Source organism: Mya arenaria, chromosome 17 (genome assembly GCF_026914265.1).
Source record: "Mya arenaria isolate MELC-2E11 chromosome 17, ASM2691426v1".
Lineage (NCBI taxonomy): Eukaryota > Metazoa > Mollusca > Bivalvia > Myida > Myidae > Mya > Mya arenaria.
In genome coordinates, this window is record NC_069138.1 from 22,969,176 (window position 1) to 22,993,616 (window position 24,441).

The window sequence follows — 24,441 nt, forward strand, 5'->3', positions numbered from 1 at the left end:
TATGAAATGGATAGAGTTGAAGTTAAATCTTTAAATATGAGTATTGAATGTTATTGTTACAAGAATATATACTCATCTTTTACTCTTTTTTTAAATGTCTTCAGTATCAGCTGAATGCTCATGTTTTATCCTCATTATAATTATATGCTACCTAGTTCTTTATAATAATTGATAATTTGTCTACTGCAACATAACTGTATGCATTTCACATTACTCATTTACAATGGCCATGTGCATATTTATCTCATATTTTATAGCTTTAGTTTATAAATGTATGTAGATAGTGTATCTATGTAAATTAAGGACTCAGAAATAAACTGTGAAATACTTACTGCTTGCTTTATGGAAGGTGTGAAAGACCAATACTTATAAGGATTTACATCTGGTAATAGGAACCATTTCCTTCACACTACTTAGCCGGGATATACCGGGGATAGCCAGGGAAATGGGCCGTGTTTTTACCTTTCGGGTGTATTTGTTCAAAGGAATGTTTTACTAATGTTGCAGTTAAATCGACATATTTTATGAAGTGGATACTATAGTCTTAATTATGCACCAGTCAATTGTAACCACACACCCCCAGGTCCGGGTGTATACCGGGGATAGCCCGGGAAATGGGCCGTGTTTTTACCATTGGGTGGCCCCGGAGTGCCGGTTGAATGCGGTGGTTTTGTCTTCGCTTTAAATATAGCAGGGAATGGGCCTTACCCCTGGGATACGGGGGCATTTGGCGGGGATTTAACCATCGCAGGGCGGGGATTTTAGCCGGGGTTGGCTGGACCGAAATTCAACCTCCCCGCTATTGCCCAGACCTGGGGAGCCGTGGTTACAATTGACCTTACGACAGCGGCTTCTAAGCCACGCCCCCTGATATCAAGGGAGCGAACTCTGTCTATGTCCGTCAAACAAACGAGGAAGTAATGGCGTCTCGTGTAGTTTCGCTTTCCGATATTCCTGACAAATTATCATAAATGTGAAATTACAATGCGAAAAAAATAGAAGTCAAAGGAATTTGTAACTGGCTGCTACATCGGAAGGCTCGTTATATCTTTAGAAAATGACGATATCTAACATTTACGGGGTGAAATCTATCCAAGTCAGAGAAAATCGATTAGCCGCCATGTTGTCAATATTGACATCGATACAAAGGAAAAGCATGTGTGTGACGCAAACTGTAAATGCAAACAAGGGTAAGTTTAACTTTTAATAACACCGGTCCTTCTTACAGTATTGTTGAAACACAGATTAAATCATCGCACAATATGAGTAAATCATAAATGGCCCGAATGGGGAACCCGGAAGTGACATTAAAGGAGTTGTAGAGTCAATGGGAAAATACGATTTTCTAATAAATACAGGTTTTATATCATGATTATTTGTGACGATGGTTTTTTTTGACACACTGATCATGAAATGTGACAGGTAAATTAACGCGTAATACAGCTTATGCACTGGGCCATCTTTGACCGATGACGTAGGCGAGCTCGCGTTCCAATATCGCGAGAGTTAACCGCGCATGCGCAGTAAGCGCCCATCTGTCAAAATGGCTTCTATGGACAACAATAACGCCGATAGTTCAAATAATTACGAAGATTCTTCGTCTGATGATGAAAACCCATTGAATTTAGATGATTTAAACATACAGGCATATCGCTTTGAACCGCAGCGAGATACAGACGACGAGAATTCCGAAACTGATGGGGATACTGACGAAGAAAGTTTGCAAGATCATAATATTATTGGAAATGATCGAGTTGGCAACGTTGGAGCCTGGTGCCTATGCGGATGTTGTTCAGATATGCAGAAAGAGATTGACTGTTTATGTTGCCGTGAATTGGTTGCAATAAATGGAAAGGAAAATAACGAACAAATTCAGCTTGATTGCATATGTAACCACCCGAAGTTCTCTACCCTCTGTCTGGATAGAGATGTTTTGGGAGTAGCAGCCATAACTGTATCTGCAATGATGGGAACATTTCTACCAGTGCCAGTAACTGACACGTATGTTTTAATGACAAAAAGAAAAATATTTAAATATTGAAAATAATACCACTATTATCATATTATTGATAAACCTGATTGAAATGCTAAAAAAATAGTTTTAATGCCGAAAAAACTGGTTTACCTACATTTACCCTAGAATATCAGTAAATTTATTAGAGTACAGCTTAATTACTATAGCAAATTAATTTAAGGAAAACTTTAAATAATAATTTAAATTAATGCATATAGAACACATACTAAATAGTTCATGATTTTCCGTTAACCATTGGTTATTAAAAATGTTGTAATGCCCGTTTTAAGACGATGTTGATCTTTTTCAGTTTTTTTCGGTTGACGGCATATAGACAATTTACGCTGTGGATCTATGGCAAATTGGGTCGACATAACAGAAGAGTGGTGCCAGCTTGTGTTGTAAACAAGGTTCGCCTACAGTTCCCTAACCTTGATGGAAGAGACAATTTTGTGGGGTTCGAAGAGGCAAACTGAGATTACTATTATTGTTGTGTACAGCAGTTTGAATCGGCATATAAATGTACAATTTAGAAATTTATAGATGTATTCTTGAAGTCTTTGTGTAAACACATTAGGGCATTAATTAAGATAACATGTATGTTTCACTTTTAACAACCAGTTTCACAGAAAAGCAGTCAATGGATAGTCATAGCCTTTGCATGTTTAAGTTGGCATTGCTTTTGTAAAAAACCTTAGCTCGTAAAATTAAGAAATGTCTAAAATTACATGTTTGTATTGATTCCATGACACTCCTGTATTAAGTACAGCATCTTTTAAAACAGTCATCTTAAAATATTTTTGCTGAAAGTACTTCCAATAGGCTAGTCGCCATACATGTACAATGGTGATGTTCTAGGAAGTGGGTTTACCAACAATTTTGTTGTATTGTTTGAAAAAAATATTTGTCAAACAGAAGACACAATTAATGAGCTCAGCTTGGTGAAGAACATGTTGAATGTAAATAAATATGTTTAAGCACTGCATTGTTTTTTATTACTTGCAAAACGCTTTGAGGAAAGCAAAGGTAAAAATTTAACTCTTATGACATTTATGTTATATGACTATTGATAATTGATCTTGACCTACTGACATCGAATATGGTACGAGAATATCTACTGCTCACGGGCAACCTAACCCTGAAGTTTCATGGTCATTCGTCACTCAAGTTAGGATGCCACTCATTCAAAACATTGTATGTACTATGTACTAATAGCTCAAAAACATAAAGATAAAATCCAACTTTCTACATTTAATCTGTTGTAATGAAAATGACAATCACATTTTAGATGAAGCATAAATTAATGATAATATTTAAAACCAGTAAAAAGCAAAACTTAACATTATAAAATTAACAAGATAAACAAAATCCATAACAGAATGCAATAACAAATAACATGTAAGTCACAATGAATCCGAGGTCATAATCATTTTCCAAATCGAGAGACTCGACCTTGAACTATGATCTCTTTTCTTGGTTTTTCATTCCTACTGATGTTCGGTGGGAGCGATCTGCTGTTGGGCCGTGTGCAATTTAATTTTTCAGTTTCTAGCGTTTTTTCCATCAAAATTTCTAAATATTCATATGACTTTTTCTCATACATTTTCTTCGCAATCCATGATTTGGAAAGTTTGGAAAATTCTGTTCTAAACCGTTTCTCCCCTTTCCTGCTTCCTGTTTTTACTGTTGCCTGCGCCCTGTTTACATTATGGTTATGGTCAAGGGCAGCCAGCTGGGTTCTTGCTATCATGCCTTCCAGGCTGTAATGGATCCGCTTCGGCATGTACTTCAGCAGCAAAGCATGATAGCTTTCCAAAGCACCAGTATGACAAAATAGAGTTAACTGTCTGATATCCTTAACCAACAGCTTGTTGGTTACAACATTTGTAAGTGCCTGGTGCTCTGGTGACTGCATCTTTAGCCATTTCGTTTTTCTTTCAACTGTTGGCTCTAGCCGTCCATGGCAACATTCAGTGACATGATGTCCAGGAAATACATGGCGGTTACACACATGATGGACGATGGATAGCCACTTTTCCACCAACACATCTCCATTTCCATCACATGTGGCACAACACCACCATAGGTGATTCACCACCGACTTAATCCAAGTCGAAAGCCTCTCGCAACCTTTTTGCTTACTTTTCTTGCTAAGTTTTTTCCCAACTGATTTGGCAAGATGCCATACATCAAACTGATGATTTATATCAGGCCATTTGTCAGTCAGGTATTTCCTTATTTGCACATGGCGGTCAGTAGCCAAAACATCAACAGTTATTTCATTGTCTTGAAGATGACCAAGGCATTTTTCCAAACCATGTTTCTCCATGTGGACAGAGCTGCTGGTTTCTGTACACTGAGTTACATGGAAACCTAAAATGACATTTGTTTGAATGTCCATCACCGTGTAGGTTCCATACTTGGCAGAAAATCCAGGGCTATCACATCTGCCATCACCAGCTAAACACACTATTTTTCCTTTAAATGTTTCTAACAATTCAGACTGGTGTGAATTCCAGGCATCATTTACAAGTCTGAAGAGGTGAGACGACTGAATGGCATTGTAAGAGGTTCTGTGCAAGAAGCGTAAGCCAAGAAGTGCTGCAAACAGTGTGAGCACACTATAGTTCTGGCCACTGAACAAGGCTGCAGCAGCAATCTGTAGATTTCCATGAGGAAATCTCCCAGATGATTGCTGTGTACTCCATTGAAAGTCATGGAAGTTAGAACACTGGAAATACACAGTCAGAGATGATCCTTTCATGTAAGTGTTTGTAATCATGCATTGTTTGTCACACTTGATGCAACGAACACCAGCTAGAAGTTCATTCAAACACTGGCCATAAACAATAAAACTACTTTCATTCAAGTCTTCTACAGACAAAGAACTTCCTGAGCTTGAACTGGTGATTTCCTCGGTCGCAGGTTCAAAGGTTGGATCACACTTTTCATCATCAACACACATTTCTGACTCGTCCGAGGTCAACTCAAACTCGAGATCTGTAGAGTCCAGTAGGTGAACTGAGCTGATGTCAAGTTGCGGAAGTTCACACAGTTTCCACGACTGTGTAGACATCTTGGGGCGAGCTGGTGAAGACATCTTGGGGCGGGCTGGTGTAGACATCTTGGGGCGAGGGGGTGAATACATCTTGGGACAAGTATATGAATGGTCAATAGATATACTGGCGGGGTCACACTGGGTGGAGCTGTCAACTGGTTGATCCTCTGTCTGTGTTTCAGCATGCTGGGCAATATAACATGTCTGTGTGCTGACGTCCACCATGGCCCTTCGAGGCATCTGAAAATAAGTTATTTACAATGATCAACCAATATGCCTATACATGAGTATGCAACTGAATCCACATGATTCTGTCAAGAAATCTGCCAATGTTGCAGTTTGTTAACATGAACCTAAAACTGTCAATTTTCCAGTGCTAAATAGCACCCCAGAAAGCCAAGAATGCACCAGATTGCAACAATTTTTTTCCGAGGGGACATGTCCCCGAACCCCCCCCCCCCCTGCACAATTATGAATTCACATAAATTGAGGGCTAGCTATGCCCCTGGTCATGACAAATGCAGTGAAGGATAGGCATCAGCAAGTAGTTACTCCCATTAAGTAAGTGAGGCAAAAACTTGATAAGAATTAGCGCTCCACACAGAGTTTCAATTTTTATACCCGACCCAAAATACTTCTTAATTTTATCCTTTCATAATATAGCCTCAAAGCAAACATTTTTATCGACAATGAACTAAATCTTAATTTCTGGCTATGAATGCATCATGTTAATTTAAAAAGATGAGTAGCCATCTGATACTCTACATTTTTTTACAAATAGAGTTCTTTAATCTGCACTTTCACAGATTTACCATTTGACAACTTTTTTATAATTGTCTTTGAATGAGCAAATTTTATGTATTTTTGCAAACCAGTATTAAAAGAGTGCTGACAACAAATCATATCGCAGATATTCATTTTTAGATCAAATATTTATTTTTTATGCATTTTTCTTAAAGCTGCACTCCCACAGATTGAACGTTTTGACAACTTTTTATTTTTTTTCTTTGAACGAGAAGTTTGCTCATTCCAAGACAAAAAATAAAAAAAGTGTCAAAACGAGAGTGCAGTTAAAGAGAACAAAATAAATAATCAGAAAAAAATAGAGACTACAGTCTATGAAACAAACAATGATGTTTACATTTATAAGTACAGTGTACAAAAGTATATCCAACACTTTTGTAAGAAATGTTTAGTCACTACATTTGTAGAGCAGTCTTATGTTTAGTTTTTTGGTCCATACCTTCCTTGGAACTGCTGAAGAAACAACTGGATGAGCTGGACTTGTACAATGGAGAACTGTGTTCGTCACATCTCCCAGAACATCACGAGAAGGACCCATCTGAAAAAGCAAGCCAAGAATTTTCATTTTAATGAATATCAAAGCAACAAATATATTGGTGGCATTGTGCATTCTTTATTCCATTTCATTTAAACAAAAAACTGCTGAAGCTGTCATCTCCAAAAGCTTGTTAAATTTCAGCTCAAAATTCCCTTTGAATGGAAAAGAAGGCATATACCAGTTAGAAATACCATATTATTAAGTTTAATCAAATGACATGCAGTAGTTTTGCAAGTTATGCTATGGACCAAAAAATAACAAAGGGCAAAAGTAACAGTTTTTACGTTCTGCACTTTACCATCGTATCAAGTTAAATTAAATCCTTCCGTTTGTTTTCAAGTTATGCTCCGGACAAGAACAAGTGCAACCAACCAACCTACTGACCAACCACAAAGAGACTAATAACCACTCTCATACTTTTTTGTCAGGTATATTCAAAATCAATAAAGTAATCATACTTACATTGATATTTGCAATATTAAGATCAATTGAACCATACTATTATAAATGTCAGGTTGATGCAAACAAACTAAATCAGTATGCAAAATGCTCAAAGTCAAACTATATTATACCAATGGCTTTTTCGGTACTGATGGAAGCTGACTCTCTGTATATACTGTGAGACGGGTAGGTTGACCATTGTGCTCTGCATTGGGACATTCACTTGACTGAAATGACACAATAAAACAACATGCAAATCCAAGATCCCATTTGATCATGAGTGTAGGATGATATCCCCCGGATGATTGCCCCCCCCCCAGACATTAGCCCCTAGGACCATATCCCCCCCCCCCAGATGATAGCCCTCCCAGACAATAGCGCCCCCCCCCCAGACAATAGCCCCCCCCCCCAGACAATAGCCCCCTACATATATATAAATGACTTTACATATATACACTCTTTTAAATTTGCATATTCATAAAACTCATAAAACATAAAAAAGTATTATTTGACGTTCAATTAGACAAACAACTTTGATGTTTCCATCATGTGAATAGTATACTATTATGCAATTAATGTGTAAGGTCAATCAGTAATTATTAACTGGATTGCACTAAAACATCTTCAAAAGAAATAAAACATATAATGTCATTATCGAATTAAGGATTATCACCCTATTAAATAATTAAAGGTCAATGCAAATGATAATTAAAGGTGAGAACTTACTGATCAAAGATTATTAAATAAGTGCTTAGTCAACAAATTACAGAGAAAACAATTAACTTTTAAAACAATAAATGTCTCATTGTAAAATCACATGCTTTTTCCGTTTATTTTTCACTATTCATGATTTTTTTTCATTGATTTATGCCTTCGGGTTGTTTCATATGATAATAAAAATCATTGTTTTGCAAATTTGCTTAAATAAAATGGTTATAATATGCATTTTAATATTGGGGGGGATATCGTCCATTTTTTCACTAAGACGGGGGGGGGGCTATCTTCCGGGAGGGCTATGGTCCTAGGTGCTAATGTCTGGGGGGGGGGGGGCAATCATCTTGGGGGGATATTATCCGTACCACTTTGATCATACATGCTATTGGCCTTTACAAGTGATTTTAAACATTTTATGTATTAAAAGTAAAACATGGTAACATCACTTTACAGTAATGTATGTGCTGTAATTCATTTAAATGAAATTGTGTACTGAAGTTTTATTTTTAAAGAGATCAAAGCTTAAAGGCAGGGCTCAACTGTTTAAACATGCAGATGGCAAGCACTAGATGTATATACCAGTATTGGGGCTTTTTCTAGGTTATTCTATATTATTTCATTATAAAGATTGCTGAATAAAAATAGCTTTAAAAAGTGTTTTTGACAAGATAAATAAATCATCATTTTTTTCAATCCAACGTATATTGAAACTAATTAAAAAAAACATCAATTGTTACATGTCATTGCACATAAGTGTAGATATTCTTACATATATATATTTGCAAACTGATTTCAACTGAACCTCAAAGGCCCTGCAGAAAGGGCTCATTTTATGACATGCAACTGGACTAACCATAAAGTCACTTTTTAATTTTCATGTGCAGAAAAGTTTTATGGCCTACAGCTGGTCAAGTTTGTGTATACAGAAGCAAAACATGTTTTATGACATGCAGCTGGTCAGGACTGTCTGGACAGTGCAAAAACTAGTTGCTGGGGTAACTAGTACATATATTTGATACAAGATTAGCTATGAAATGAATTAAAGTAATTATTAAGTTTAATGGTTAAGTATTCTGTCTATTGAGGAAACAAACATTAGGCATATTGGTCATCAATCTAAGTCCAACTTCCAAGTCTTTACTCAATTTCCATTTATTCAATAAATATTTTCATGAAACAATTTTGTCAAGATATAATATTTTACATTTACAACAGCCTACTGTTTGTATTCAAATAATTTGATAGTTAAAAAAGGTAAAAACATGTTTTAAGATAAAACAGCAGACTCCCTGATAATACAAATGACTATAATATTAAAAGAAAATCTGTCACTACAAAGAAATCAAATTGCAGTAAAAACAATATTTAATGAAGATCAAAGGATAATTTTGACTTTGGTTGATCAAATTATATTTAGCTTGCAGAAATAGATCAGTATACATAACTTAATGGCTGGTCATGATGTGCATTATAGATATGACACCAATTTGTCCCTAACTGATATTTATGGAAGCATGTAATAAGTAATGACCAATGCATCTAAATGGCTGTCAAAGAGTTTTGTGACAATTTTATGACAAGGGCAGACTGGAGACTGCAGGGATACACAAGAAATTTCAAAATACTAGGAACCTATCCCTGAATGCCAATTTTCTAAGCTAAAGTAATGACTTTAATAAAGGTTACTGAAAATGAGTACTTAAAGGGGTTGTAGGGTTATTGTAATTTTGTTATATTTCACCAGAACACGTCTAAATATGACGATCTTTGACAATTTCACCTAAAAAAATATTTAAAATATGCTTTAAATCGATGTTGCGAATTGCGATATGCGATATTTTACAACGTTCCGGTAAATTCGGCAATTTTTTATAGCACCCCGCTTTGCGCATGCGCAATTGCCATTGTAATGCGAAGTATTCCGAATACGCTGTATTCGCGGAAATATTGACATTTCGTGAAACGGTTGTTTTAATTTCTAAGATATACATGTTGTTAGCATTTTGATTTAATAAATGACGAAGTGTATTGTTGCGGGCTGCAGTAGTAGCACAACGAAAGGTGACAAAGTACACAATGTCCCAAGTGTTAGAAAGAAAGCGGACAGAAAGACATGGTTGTCGAATGTCAACAGATTGGACTTGATGTGTAAACCACAAAAAATTGTTGTGTGTAATAAACATTTTCATCGGAAGTGTTACCAGAAAAACCTCCGGGTTGAATACATGGAAGGTAAAATCCAATATGATCTCGTACCAGGCTCAGTGCCAACTATTGTACAAAGAGGAAAGGTAAGACATGTATTTTATTTCTTATGGTTTTATTTAATTTCAATACTCTATGAATATTTTTTAAAGCAGGCGTGTTGTGTTTTAAGTTATAAATATGATGACCTACATGACATGTACAAAGTAAAAAGACAATATATGATATGAATAAATTATTGTCACATTCTACCAATCACATTAAAAAAAATGATGACAGTTCTAAAAACCTTTTTTACGCAAACCTTCAAAAAATGTCATGTCCATTCATCTTATGTAGAATTGATAGTAAACATGTTGAGAAAATATAATAACTAGGATTAATTTGTTCCAAATGTTTGTGTTTATAAATAAGTTATGCACACATGGCGTTTTTGTGAAAATGAATTATGTTGACTTGACCGGATTAAGTACTCATTTTCAGTAACCTTTATTAAAGTCATTACTTTAGCTTAGAAAATTGGCATTCAGGGATAGGTTCCTAGTATTTTGAAATTTCTTGTGTATCCCTGCAGTCTCCAGTCTGCCCTTGTCATAAAATTGTCACAAAACTCTTTGACAGCCATTTAGATGCATTGGTCATTACTTATTACATGCTTCCATAAATATCAGTTAGGGACAAATTGGTGTCATATCTATAATGCACATCATGACCAGCCATTAAGTTATGTATACTGATCTATTTCTGCAAGCTAAATATAATTTGATCAACCAAAGTCAAAATTATCCTTTGATCTTCATTAAATATTGTTTTTACTGCAATTTGATTTCTTTGTAGTGACAGATTTTCTTTTAATATTATAGTCATTTGTATTATCAGGGAGTCTGCTGTTTTATCTTAAAACATGTTTTTACCTTTTTTAACTATCAAATTATTTGAATACAAACAGTAGGCTGTTGTAAATGTAAAATATTATATCTTGACAAAATTGTTTCATGAAAATATTTATTGAATAAATGGAAATTGAGTAAAGACTTGGAAGTTGGACTTAGATTGATGACCAATATGCCTAATGTTTGTTTCCTCAATAGACAGAATACTTAACCATTAAACTTAATAATTACTTTAATTCATTTCATAGCTAATCTTGTATCAAATATATGTACTAGTTACCCCAGCAACTAGTTTTTGCACTGTCCAGACAGTCCTGACCAGCTGCATGTCATAAAACATGTTTTGCTTCTGTATACACAAACTTGACCAGCTGTAGGCCATAAAACTTTTCTGCACATGAAAATTAAAAAGTGACTTTATGGTTAGTCCAGTTGCATGTCATAAAATGAGCCCTTTCTGCAGGGCCTTTGAGGTTCAGTTGAAATCAGTTTGCAAATATATATATGTAAGAATATCTACACTTATGTGCAATGACATGTAACAATTGATGTTTTTTTTAATTAGTTTCAATATACGTTGGATTGAAAAAAATGATGATTTATTTATCTTGTCAAAAACACTTTTTAAAGCTATTTTTATTCAGCAATCTTTATAATGAAATAATATAGAATAACCTAGAAAAAGCCCCAATACTGGTATATACATCTAGTGCTTGCCATCTGCATGTTTAAACAGTTGAGCCCTGCCTTTAAGCTTTGATCTCTTTAAAAATAAAACTTCAGTACACAATTTCATTTAAATGAATTACAGCACATACATTACTGTAAAGTGATGTTACCATGTTTTACTTTTAATACATAAAATGTTTAAAATCACTTGTAAAGGCCAATAGCATGTATGATCAAAGTGGTACGGATAATATCCCCCCAAGATGATTGCCCCCCCCCCCCCCAGACATTAGCACCTAGGACCATAGCCCTCCCGGAAGATAGCCCCCCCCCCCGTCTTAGTGAAAAAATGGACGATATCCCCCCCAATATTAAAATGCATATTATAACCATTTTATTTAAGCAAATTTGCAAAACAATGATTTTTATTATCATATGAAACAACCCGAAGGCATAAATCAATGAAAAAAAATCATGAATAGTGAAAAATAAACGGAAAAAGCATGTGATTTTACAATGAGACATTTATTGTTTTAAAAGTTAATTGTTTTCTCTGTAATTTGTTGACTAAGCACTTATTTAATAATCTTTGATCAGTAAGTTCTCACCTTTAATTATCATTTGCATTGACCTTTAATTATTTAATAGGGTGATAATCCTTAATTCGATAATGACATTATATGTTTTATTTCTTTTGAAGATGTTTTAGTGCAATCCAGTTAATAATTACTGATTGACCTTACACATTAATTGCATAATAGTATACTATTCACATGGTGGAAACATCAAAGTTGTTTGTCTAATTGAACGTCAAATAATACTTTTTTATGTTTTATGAGTTTTATGAATATGCAAATTTAAAAGAGTGTATATATGTAAAGTCATTTATATATATGTAGGGGGCTATTGTCTGGGGGGGGGGGGGCTATTGTCTGGGGGGGGGGCGCTATTGTCTGGGAGGGCTATCATCTGGGGGGGGGATATGGTCCTAGGGGCTAATGTCTGGGGGGGGGGGGCAATCATCCGGGGGGATATCATCCTACACTCATGATCAAATGGGATCTTGGATTTGCATGTTGTTTTATTGTGTCATTTCAGTCAAGTGAATGTCCCAATGCAGAGCACAATGGTCAACCTACCCGTCTCACAGTATATACAGAGAGTCAGCTTCCATCAGTACCGAAAAAGCCATTGGTATAATATAGTTTGACTTTGAGCATTTTGCATACTGATTTAGTTTGTTTGCATCAACCTGACATTTATAATAGTATGGTTCAATTGATCTTAATATTGCAAATATAAATGTAAGTATGATTACTTTATTGATTTTGAATATACCTGACAAAAAAGTATGAGAGTGGTTATTAGTCTCTTTGTGGTTGGTCAGTAGGTTGGTTGGTTGCACTTGTTCTTGTCCGGAGCATAACTTGAAAACAAACGGAAGGATTTAATTTAACTTGATACGATGGTAAAGTGCAGAACGTAAAAACTGTTACTTTTGCCCTTTGTTATTTTTTGGTCCATAGCATAACTTGCAAAACTACTGCATGTCATTTGATTAAACTTAATAATATGGTATTTCTAACTGGTATATGCCTTCTTTTCCATTCAAAGGGAATTTTGAGCTGAAATTTAACAAGCTTTTGGAGATGACAGCTTCAGCAGTTTTTTGTTTAAATGAAATGGAATAAAGAATGCACAATGCCACCAATATATTTGTTGCTTTGATATTCATTAAAATGAAAATTCTTGGCTTGCTTTTTCAGATGGGTCCTTCTCGTGATGTTCTGGGAGATGTGACGAACACAGTTCTCCATTGTACAAGTCCAGCTCATCCAGTTGTTTCTTCAGCAGTTCCAAGGAAGGTATGGACCAAAAAACTAAACATAAGACTGCTCTACAAATGTAGTGACTAAACATTTCTTACAAAAGTGTTGGATATACTTTTGTACACTGTACTTATAAATGTAAACATCATTGTTTGTTTCATAGACTGTAGTCTCTATTTTTTTCTGATTATTTATTTTGTTCTCTTTAACTGCACTCTCGTTTTGACACCTTTTTTATTTTTTGTCTTGGAATGAGCAAACTTCTCGTTCAAAGAAAAAAAATAAAAAGTTGTCAAAACGTTCAATCTGTGAGAGTGCAGCTTTAAGAAAAATGCATAAAAAATAAATATTTGATCTAAAAATGAATATCTGCGATATGATTTGTTGTCAGCACTCTTTTAATACTGGTTTGCAAAAATACAAAAATTTGCTCATTCAAAGACAATTATAAAAAAGTTGTCAAATGGTAAATCTGTGAAAGTGCAGATTAAAGAACTCTATTTGTAAAAAAATGTAGAGTATCAGATGGCTACTCATCTTTTTAAATTAACATGATGCATTCATAGCCAGAAATTAAGATTTAGTTCATTGTCGATAAAAATGTTTGCTTTGAGGCTATATTATGAAAGGATAAAATTAAGAAGTATTTTGGGTCGGGTATAAAAATTGAAACTCTGTGTGGAGCGCTAATTCTTATCAAGTTTTTGCCTCACTTACTTAATGGGAGTAACTACTTGCTGATGCCTATCCTTCACTGCATTTGTCATGACCAGGGGCATAGCTAGCCCTCAATTTATGTGAATTCATAATTGTGCAGGGGGGGGGGGGGGGGGGGGGGGGGGGTCGGGGACATGTCCCCTCGGAAAAAAATTGTTGCAATCTGGTGCATTCTTGGCATTCTGGGGTGCTATTTAGTACTGGAAAATTGACAGTTTTAGGTTCATGTTAACAAACTGCAACATTGGCAGATTTCTTGACAGAATCATGTGGATTCAGTTGCATACTCATGTATAGGCATATTGGTTGATCATTGTAAATAACTTATTTTCAGATGCCTCGAAGGGCCATGGTGGACGTCAGCACACAGACATGTTATATTGCCCAGCATGCTGAAACACAGACAGAGGATCAACCAGTTGACAGCTCCACCCAGTGTGACCCCGCCAGTATATCTATTGACTATTCATATACTTGTCCCAAGATGTATTCACCCCCTCGCCCCAAGATGTCTACACCAGCCCGCCCCAAGATGTCTTCACCAGCTCGCCCCAAGATGTCTACACAGTCGCGGAAACTGTGTGAACTTCCGCAACTTGACATCAGCTCAGTTCACCTACTGGACTCTACAGATCTCGAGTTTGAGTTGACCTCGGACGAGTCAGAAATGTGTGTTGATGATGAAAAGTGTGATCCAACCTTTGAACCTGCGACCGAGGAAATCACCAGTTCAAGCTCAGGAAGTTCTTTGTCTGTAGAAGACTTGAATGAAAGTAGTTTTATTGTTTATGGCCAGTGTTTGAATGAACTTCTAGCTGGTGTTCGTTGCATCAAGTGTGACAAACAATGCATGATTACAAACACTTACATGAAAGGATCATCTCTGACTGTGTATTTCCAGTGTTCTAACTTCCATGACTTTCAATGGAGTACACAGCAATCATCTGGGAGATTTCCTCATGGAAATCTACAGATTGCTGCTGCAGCCTTGTTCAGTGGCCAGAACTATAGTGTGCTCACACTGTTTGCAGCACTTCTTGGCTTACGCTTCTTGCACAGAACCTCTTACAATGCCATTCAGTCGTCTCACCTCTTCAGACTTGTAAATGATGCCTGGAATTCACACCAGTCTGAATTGTTAGAAACATTTAAAGGAAAAATAGTGTGTTTAGCTGGTGATGGCAGATGTGATAGCCCTGGATTTTCTGCCAAGTATGGAACCTACACGGTGATGGACATTCAAACAAATGTCATTTTAGGTTTCCATGTAACTCAGTGTACAGAAACCAGCAGCTCTGTCCACATGGAGAAACATGGTTTGGAAAAATGCCTTGGTCATCTTCAAGACAATGAAATAACTGTTGATGTTTTGGCTACTGACCGCCATGTGCAAATAAGGAAATACCTGACTGACAAATGGCCTGATATAAATCATCAGTTTGATGTATGGCATCTTGCCAAATCAGTTGGGAAAAAACTTAGCAAGAAAAGTAAGCAAAAAGGTTGCGAGAGGCTTTCGACTTGGATTAAGTCGGTGGTGAATCACCTATGGTGGTGTTGTGCCACATGTGATGGAAATGGAGATGTGTTGGTGGAAAAGTGGCTATCCATCGTCCATCATGTGTGTAACCGCCATGTATTTCCTGGACATCATGTCACTGAATGTTGCCATGGACGGCTAGAGCCAACAGTTGAAAGAAAAACGAAATGGCTAAAGATGCAGTCACCAGAGCACCAGGCACTTACAAATGTTGTAACCAACAAGCTGTTGGTTAAGGATATCAGACAGTTAACTCTATTTTGTCATACTGGTGCTTTGGAAAGCTATCATGCTTTGCTGCTGAAGTACATGCCGAAGCGGATCCATTACAGCCTGGAAGGCATGATAGCAAGAACCCAGCTGGCTGCCCTTGACCATAACCATAATGTAAACAGGGCGCAGGCAACAGTAAAAACAGGAAGCAGGAAAGGGGAGAAACGGTTTAGAACAGAATTTTCCAAACTTTCCAAATCATGGATTGCGAAGAAAATGTATGAGAAAAAGTCATATGAATATTTAGAAATTTTGATGGAAAAAACGCTAGAAACTGAAAAATTAAATTGCACACGGCCCAACAGCAGATGGCTCCCACCGAACATCAGTAGGAATGAAAAACCAAGAAAAGAGATCATAGTTCAAGGTCGAGTCTCTCGATTTGGAAAATGATTATGACCTCGGATTCATTGTGACTTACATGTTATTTGTTATTGCATTCTGTTATGGATTTTGTTTATCTTGTTAATTTTATAATGTTAAGTTTTGCTTTTTACTGGTTTTAAATATTATCATTAATTTATGCTTCATCTAAAATGTGATTGTCATTTTCATTACAACAGATTAAATGTAGAAAGTTGGATTTTATCTTTATGTTTTTGAGCTATTAGTACATAGTACATACAATGTTTTGAATGAGTGGCATCCTAACTTGAGTGACGAATGACCATGAAACTTCAGGGTTAGGTTGCCCGTGAGCAGTAGATATTCTCGTACCATATTCGATGTCAGTAGGTCAAGATCAATTATCAATAGTCATATAACATAAATGTCCGGAGTTAAATTTTTACCTTTGCTTTCCTCAAAGCGTTTTGCAAGTAATAAAAAACAATGCAGTGCTTAAACATATTTATTTACATTCAACATGTTCTTCACCAAGCTGAGCTCATTAATTGTGTCTTCTGTTTGACAAATATTTTTTTCAAACAATACAACAAAATTGTTGGTAAACCCACTTCCTAGAACATCACCATTGTACATGTATGGCGACTAGCCTATTGGAAGTACTTTCAGCAAAAATATTTTAAGATGACTGTTTTAAAAGATGCTGTACTTAATACAGGAGTGTCATGGAATCAATACAAACATGTAATTTTAGACATTTCTTAATTTTACGAGCTAAGGTTTTTTACAAAAGCAATGCCAACTTAAACATGCAAAGGCTATGACTATCCATTGACTGCTTTTCTGTGAAACTGGTTGTTAAAAGTGAAACATACATGTTATCTTAATTAATGCCCTAATGTGTTTACACAAAGACTTCAAGAATACACCTATAAATTTCTAAATTGTACATTTATATGCCGATTCAAACTGCTGTACACAACAATAATAGTAATCTCAGTTTGCCTCTTCGAACCCCACAAAATTGTCTCTTCCATCAAGGTTAGGGAACTGTAGGCGAACCTTGTTTACAACACAAGCTGGCACCACTCTTCTGTTATGTCGACCCAATTTGCCATAGATCCACAGCGTAAATTGTCTATATGCCGTCAACCGAAAAAAACTGAAAAAGATCAACATCGTCTTAAAACGGGCATTACAACATTTTTAATAACCAATGGTTAACGGAAAATCATGAACTATTTAGTATGTGTTCTATATGCATTAATTTAAATTATTATTTAAAGTTTTCCTTAAATTAATTTGCTATAGTAATTAAGCTGTACTCTAATAAATTTACTGATATTCTAGGGTAAATGTAGGTAAACCAGTTTTTTCGGCATTAAAACTATTTTTTTAGCATTTCAATCAGGTTTATCAATAATATGATAATAGTGGTATTATTTTCAATATTTAAATATTTTTCTTTTTGTCATTAAAACATACGTGTCAGTTACTGGCACTGGTAGAAATGTTCCCATCATTGCAGATACAGTTATGGCTGCTACTCCCAAAACATCTCTATCCAGACAGAGGGTAGAGAACTTCGGGTGGTTACATATGCAATCAAGCTGAATTTGTTCGTTATTTTCCTTTCCATTTATTGCAACCAATTCACGGCAACATAAACAGTCAATCTCTTTCTGCATATCTGAACAACATCCGCATAGGCACCAGGCTCCAACGTTGCCAACTCGATCATTTCCAATAATATTATGATCTTGCAAACTTTCTTCGTCAGTATCCCCATCAGTTTCGGAATTCTCGTCGTCTGTATCTCGCTGCGGTTCAAAGCGATATGCCTGTATGTTTAAATCATCTAAATTCAATGGGTTTTCATCATCAGACGAAGAATCTTCGTAATTATTTGAACTATCGGCGTTATTGTTGTCCATAGAAGCCATTTTGACAGATGGGCGCTTACTGCGCATGCGCGGTTAACTCTCGCGATATTGGAACGCGAGCTCGCCTACGTCATCGGTCAAAGATGGCCCAGTGCATAAGCTGTATTACGCGTTAATTTACCTGTCACATTTCATGATCAGTGTGTCAAAAAAAACCATCGTCACAAATAATCATGATATAAAACCTGTATTTATTAGAAAATCGTATTTTCCCATTGACTCTACAACTCCTTTAATCCGGTCAAGTCAACATAATTCATTTTCACAAAAACGCCATGTGTGCATAACTTATTTATAAACACAAACATTTGGAACAAATTAATCCTAGTTATTATATTTTCTCAACATGTTTACTATCAATTCTACATAAGATGAATGGACATGACATTTTTTGAAGGTTTGCGTAAAAAAGGTTTTTAGAACTGTCATCATTTTTTTTAATGTGATTGGTAGAATGTGACAATAATTTATTCATATCATATATTGTCTTTTTACTTTGTACATGTCATGTAGGTCATCATATTTATAACTTAAAACACAACACGCCTGCTTTAAAAAATATTCATAGAGTATTGAAATTAAATAAAACCATAAGAAATAAAATACATGTCTTACCTTTCCTCTTTGTACAATAGTTGGCACTGAGCCTGGTACGAGATCATATTGGATTTTACCTTCCATGTATTCAACCCGGAGGTTTTTCTGGTAACACTTCCGATGAAAATGTTTATTACACACAACAATTTTTTGTGGTTTACACATCAAGTCCAATCTGTTGACATTCGACAACCATGTCTTTCTGTCCGCTTTCTTTCTAACACTTGGGACATTGTGTACTTTGTCACCTTTCGTTGTGCTACTACTGCAGCCCGCAACAATACACTTCGTCATTTATTAAATCAAAATGCTAACAACATGTATATCTTAGAAATTAAAACAACCGTTTCACGAAATGTCAATATTTCCGCGAATACAGCGTATTCGGAATACTTCGCATTACAATGGCAATTGCGCATGCGCAAAGCGGGGTGCTATAAAAAATTGCCGAATTTACCGGAACGTTGTAAAATATCGCATATCGCAATTCGCAACATCGATTTAAAGCATATTTTAAATATTTTTTTAGGTGAAATTGTCAAAGATCGTCATATTTAGACGTGTTCTGGTGAAATATAACAAAATTACAATAACCCTACAACCCCTTTAAATAACAGTTACATGCCAGCTATACAGTATAACCTTGTATTCTATAGTATGAGCAGAAATGGTTTATTGGGGTTATGCATAAAACCCTTATGAATAATAATGTAATAGTTGACAAGTGACAATCGTGGGTGATACCAATCTGTAACTTTTGCATTGCTCAAATATTCACATGCTTTGATTTTTGTTCTTACAGAAATTGTGGAACATGTTCACACACTCTGGCTGTAAAAGTAGACCTGGGAGGAAAAGTGCCCCCGGTGTGGAACTCACAACCACCAGAACCGCCTGGCACTCTAACAAACTAAGCTGACCGGGCAGCTGGTTCTAACCCACACACACTACCCTCCCCCCATTTACCGGTTACGGCTGGTTGAGGGTCTCCTGCTATTTACCGTTGACACCATTAAAGTATTCTGATTGATGGAGATAAGGAAGTCCCCTTATTATTGTATTCAACAAGCCTACCGCCACAGGGGACCTAGCATAAGACCGGAAACCGGCCCCCCCCCCCCCCCACATGATATTTGCCAGTCCAGGCAATTTCAACCGCAAGAGAAAACCAGTGATGACAAGTTTTACAAATAATCGGTAGGACCTATTTTAAAGCTTTTTATAACATTTAGTTTTACTTTGCTGTACAAAAGTAATGGACTATTTGTTCAGAGAAAAACAACAACCACAAAACATAAGCTATTATCTTGTCAATATTTCATTATGATATACATGTAGAAAGCAAACATCAAAGGCAGTAGCATTTACAGCTAGTATTAAAATATTTAACAATACATGTAACTGATTTATTTTAATATTGGCATCTTTTATTTATTTCAGGAAAGTGTGGTCTTTTGAAGAGAGTTCTTGAAGTTGTTCAGCATGTTGTTTTGATGGATTCTTGGAAGGATGTACCTCTATGATGTTAGCTTCAGTTCTGGAGTATAACACCAGTTGTTGCATATTTAATATCAGATTTATTAAATACATTGTTGTTTTGCAAACATTACTTAAACTTTGATATTTCTTTGGTGTTTATGTATGATATTGTAGGGGAATATCTCTTTATTGCAATGGCAAATATATTTTAAAATATATAGCATTAGCAGAAGTTATTTTTCACTGTTAAAGCTGCACTTTCACAGATTGATCACTTTGACAACTTACACAGGATTCGATTGCATTTATCATACTTTGGCTCGGAGAAGTTTGCTTTGTGATTTATATATTAGGTCTTAATTTAAAGAATGCCAAAATAAGCCGATTCTGAGACAAAAAGTGTCAAACTAGAATTCTGTGAGAGTGCAACTTTAAGAATACTGTTAATCGAGTGTGCATGTGATCCGGACTCTGAACATTGGATGAACTATCATTAAATATTGTAGATTAACGTAAATGGCCCAAAATATAAGAATAACAATGAAAATATGTACATGTTTGACTTGTTCTTTATTCATAATAAGTCTAAGTCTTTACAGCACATGTTTGGCAGAATCAAGTTCTAATGAACATAATAATTGATTTAAATGTACAGAAAATAATACCTTAACGATTCAGACCGATCTGTTCTCGTTTTGTTTTGGTGGCTCAAATATTTATCTGAGTTTTGGAGGAGGCCTAGCTGGTGTGAGCTGGTCAAATACAGTAGCTGCTTGAGGGTCAGGGTTTTCTTGATTGGATTTCCCGTCGACAAAGTGCTTATATGAAAATAAGAAATCTATGAAATGTGTCGGAATGACAGCTACAAAAGCCATTGTTTACATAGGAACCATACGAGTAGATGAGATTCGGAAGCATGCGATGGTTCGGACAAAAATTTAGTTGTACGATATTTCCTGATTTACTTTGAAAGCAAAGCAGTTTATAAAAACTACATAACGGTATTAACAAAAATACCTCTATCTTGAATGAAATCAATCGTGTCCATGTTGAACCGGATATTAAATGGCCATTAATGCCGATTTGACAACACAAGCCAAAGCATAAATGTACGATGTTTATAGTTTAAAAATAGTAACACTTATTTAGGTCATGCACGGACAATTTCAGTATTAAATAAATTTTGAGTGAATTGAAATAAGTAGTTTTGTTCAAAAAATACTTTTGTACAGACGTATGGATGTTTCGCCTTTGAACGATGTTTCAAAATTTCCAAGTTCAGCTGTTGATGAGGTCTTCCACAGAGTCTGATACAGCACTTGCATTTTTCTAAATAACTCGCTGGTTTCGAATACGGAACAAATTGGAAGTCATCTTTAGTCGGCCTGGCTACCTTGTATCCGAATTACAAGTGCCATGACAACACCTTTTTACCATAATACTTAAAAAGGCGAGGAATTGCCAGCGCATGTATATGACGGACTCTGGTCAGTTTGACGGACAAAATGGCGGATAGCAACACGGCTTATCAGCCCTACATTCTGATTGGCTGATAGGACCTGTCAATCAAATCCTGTCGTAAGGTCAATTGACTGGTGCATTACTAATCAAAATACTAAGAGACCATGCAAAGTACAGTGTGTATATACTTGTGATTTGCAATCGGCTTGGATTTTCATAAGGCCTAAAAAAAATTTGTTTGATTAGGGTAACATCCTTTTCAAAAATAAGTAGGGTAGGTAGGCTTTTTTTATTTATTTTTTTAATTTTTTTATTAGGCTTTATATAAGAATGTCATTTTCATCATTGGAGAATATTGTTAAAGTTATCTCCTGTATAACCATTAAAGGTTTTAAACTCCATATTTAAAAACCAAAAAAAAAAAGAATTTTCATTTTTTTTTTCAAACTGACTATAAAAACGGTAGGGTTGGCGCCTATTCGGTAGGTAGGGTCGGGTAACCCGAACCAAATGTATTTTTTTTTTTACGCCTAATTGATTACTCGGAGACCCTGATCGATCGATTATCCGATTAATCGGCTGTAATCGGACAGTATCACAAAAGCATCATTTTCTGATGTATATATCAATAAGGACCTTAGTTTTCATGTGTATTTAATTTCTTATGCTTCAGTCAGAAAACAGGTATTATTTCTAGCATATTGAATAATGGGGGGGGGGGGGTACAATTGACTGGTGCATTAATTAAACCGGTGTTGAAAATTAAATTGAAAAAAATGAGACATAACACATTGGTTTGGGATGACATTAGCTCTTAAAAATAACGATTAATTAGGAATTAAATAAGCAAAACTTTTCTCACGTAATTTCGGAGTTGGAAGGCAAACATTTCCATTCTTCAAACAGTTTTTACATTGATCTTGACGTTCATTTCAATATGTGAGCACAGCTGGGGTCGATCAAGCCTAGTTTCATAATAATCTGGGCTTGACTGACCCTAACCATTTCGCTGGAATAATTTGCACTTGTCCAGCACCTGGACGACCGATATCCAGGGTATTCAAATATTTTAAGATCGATGTCCTCCCTGGCCGTCGGTCCGCCATCATAAAGCTATTTGAACGCAAAGAAAAACTAAATGAAAGTACTGTTAAAACTCAAAGTATCGGTTACTTCCCTTAGCTCTAAGTTACTGCGCTATATAAAGTTGGAAATTTAATGGATTCAAGCAAACTTTTTTTTTCGATTATTCGATTATGGAACGATGAGGTCGCCGATCGCCAAATTACGAATGTCTGCCGATATAATCGATTATCGGCGATCATCGGCCCATCACTAGTATATACCACGTTATAAATTACTTTGTATATGCTTCGTCGGAAGGCAAAATTGCTTAAAATGAAGACTTAAATCAAAGATAACTTTTCATTTACAACACCATTTGAAATGAAACAAAGGGCAGTCTATGCCGCTTAAAGAACCCCGCATTTGTTTTATTTTCGAAATTTGATGAGGTCATTAATTTTATCAAACACTTCGACAAACCTGTTTCCAAAATAATGTTTTGACAGTGCTCCGTCAGACGGTTATATTGTGAAAAGGTTTGTCGAAGTGTTTTAAGAAACTAAACTCGCAATCAAAATTTGGTTAAATAACGAAGGTAGGGCTCCGTAATCGGCGTAAACTGCGCTATGTTTCATTTACAATGGTGAAGAAATAGTAAAGTTATCATTGTTTAAAGTATTTTTTTCAAATCAAAATATTGCCTTCAGACGTAGCATTTATGACGCATTTTATCACGTGGTATACACACACTGAAAGTATGGACTGTACTGGACTGTAGACCCGATATCAAAATAATTATACAGCTGAAAAGCACATTCAAAAAAGCCTCTTCGTTGTTGCCATATGAATATTCATAAATTAAGGCTCTGTGCTTAACTTGAAAGAACATGTACTGAAAAGTTTGCGACTTGTCTATATAAAACAGCTAGTTGTTCTTGATGACCCGAGATGCCAAAAATGCCGGCCGTGATGTATTGTACAACATGTGTTTCATAAAAAGAACTACGATTCCGGCAATAACACTTCAAGCCCGTAGAGGCAGCGCCTTAGTTCATATTACTTACATGTGTATTTACCTACAAAGTGACACACTAATCCTGGAAAGACATAAGTTGTGTTATCATTATATGCTTATATAGATTCTGAAATAAAAAAGGTCAAAACTGTCAATTTGTGAGAGTGCACCTTTAATGGTCACTTTAATATCCATGGCTATACATTACAGGGTGTGCACAGTGGTCAGTCAAACAAAAAATTGCTGTTGTGCTATTTATTTCACACCTATTAATCAAGTCATCAAACTTATTTTATATGAATAATAAAGCTACTTTTTTGCATATGATTGCTTGCTAGGTACAAATCAAGCTGAGTCCAGATTTTTCTTAAATAATGTGAATAAGTATGTATAAAAAGTTTTTCCACAGTATGTATCTTTTAAAATATGTATAATTAATTATTGTCTTGAAAATGATTACTTGTTTGCAACACGTTATTTTTAAGAATCCCCCCCCCCCCTACCAAAAAGAGGGGAATTATTTTTTTGAGACTGATCCATATGATAAATATGTCAAATACATCTTCACTTCATGCTGAACATATGTTTGAAGTTCCAAGACAGTATCTTGAAAACTTAAGTCTTAGTAGTTTGGTTTGTGTCACCATTTTTTTGCACTTTTGCACGTCCACCTTGCAAGCCCGACCGACTTGATGACTTTATTTATGGTATTATTTCATGGTGAAACTCCAATCACTTCAGTTCATCTGTGCTTTTGAACGCAAGTGTTTTGTGTTTATTAAAAAGTTTTGTTTTTGTTTTTCAATACTGCTCTATTCTGCTTAATCCCTGCAGGGAGTAG

General features: G+C 35.6%; 3 protein-coding genes and 2 long non-coding RNA genes across 5 annotated transcripts; 2 read left to right on the plus strand and 3 right to left on the minus strand.

Moving 5' to 3' along the window:
• The first annotated feature begins 1,447 nt into the window (after window positions 1-1,447).
• On the plus strand, window positions 1,448-2,501 carry LOC128223080 (P2X purinoceptor 7-like). The gene is made up of 2 exons (XM_052932315.1): window positions 1,448-2,001; window positions 2,325-2,501. Exons 1-2 carry the CDS (start codon window positions 1,517-1,519, stop codon window positions 2,488-2,490), a joined length of 651 nt encoding a protein of 216 aa, XP_052788275.1. The 5' UTR covers window positions 1,448-1,516; the 3' UTR covers window positions 2,491-2,501.
• Window positions 2,502-3,440: 939 nt separating this feature from the next.
• Window positions 3,441-19,104, minus strand: LOC128223275 (uncharacterized). The gene is made up of 4 exons (XM_052932564.1): window positions 18,599-19,104; window positions 6,987-7,082; window positions 6,316-6,414; window positions 3,441-5,312 (listed from the first exon to the last, which is right to left on the minus strand). Exons 1-4 carry the CDS (start codon window positions 18,872-18,874, stop codon window positions 3,441-3,443), a joined length of 2,343 nt encoding a protein of 780 aa, XP_052788524.1. The 5' UTR covers window positions 18,875-19,104.
• LOC128224672 (P2X purinoceptor 7-like) lies at window positions 16,610-18,077 on the minus strand. The gene is made up of 2 exons (XM_052934634.1): window positions 17,526-18,077; window positions 16,610-17,202 (listed from the first exon to the last, which is right to left on the minus strand). The coding sequence occupies exons 1-2, from the start codon at window positions 18,008-18,010 to the stop codon at window positions 17,037-17,039; spliced, it is 651 nt and encodes a 216-aa protein (XP_052790594.1). The 5' UTR covers window positions 18,011-18,077; the 3' UTR covers window positions 16,610-17,036.
• Window positions 19,105-19,312: 208 nt separating the features above from the next.
• On the plus strand, window positions 19,313-20,614 carry LOC128224641 (uncharacterized). Its single transcript, XR_008259513.1, has 2 exons — window positions 19,313-19,777; window positions 20,021-20,614. It is a non-coding gene; the product is annotated as an uncharacterized LOC128224641 (long non-coding RNA).
• On the minus strand, window positions 19,886-21,204 carry LOC128224642 (uncharacterized). The gene is made up of 3 exons (XR_008259514.1): window positions 21,077-21,204; window positions 20,725-20,877; window positions 19,886-20,117 (listed from the first exon to the last, which is right to left on the minus strand). It is a non-coding gene; the product is annotated as an uncharacterized LOC128224642 (long non-coding RNA).
• Window positions 21,205-24,441: the final 3,237 nt, after the last annotated feature.

What these genes read in the sequence shown, in the direction of transcription:
- LOC128223080 (XM_052932315.1), top strand. Translation starts at nt 1,517, where the DNA reads ATGCGCAGTAAGCGCCCATCTGTCAAAATGGCTTCTATGGACAACAAT. An exon ending in CCAGTGCCAGTAACTGACAC is followed by an intron (nt 2,002 to 2,324) that starts GTATGTTTTAAT and finishes GATCTTTTTCAG; the next exon opens with TTTTTTTCGGTTGACGGCAT.
- LOC128224672 (XM_052934634.1), bottom strand. Translation starts at nt 18,010, where the DNA reads ATGCGCAGTAAGCGCCCATCTGTCAAAATGGCTTCTATGGACAACAAT. An exon ending in CCAGTGCCAGTAACTGACAC is followed by an intron (nt 17,203 to 17,525) that starts GTATGTTTTAAT and finishes GATCTTTTTCAG; the next exon opens with TTTTTTTCGGTTGACGGCAT.
- LOC128223275 (XM_052932564.1), bottom strand. Translation starts at nt 18,874, where the DNA reads ATGACGAAGTGTATTGTTGCGGGCTGCAGTAGTAGCACAACGAAAGGT. An exon ending in CAGTACCGAAAAAGCCATTG is followed by an intron (nt 6,415 to 6,986) that starts GTATAATATAGT and finishes TTGCTTTTTCAG; the next exon opens with ATGGGTCCTTCTCGTGATGT. An exon ending in CTTCAGCAGTTCCAAGGAAG is followed by an intron (nt 5,313 to 6,315) that starts GTATGGACCAAA and finishes ACTTATTTTCAG; the next exon opens with ATGCCTCGAAGGGCCATGGT.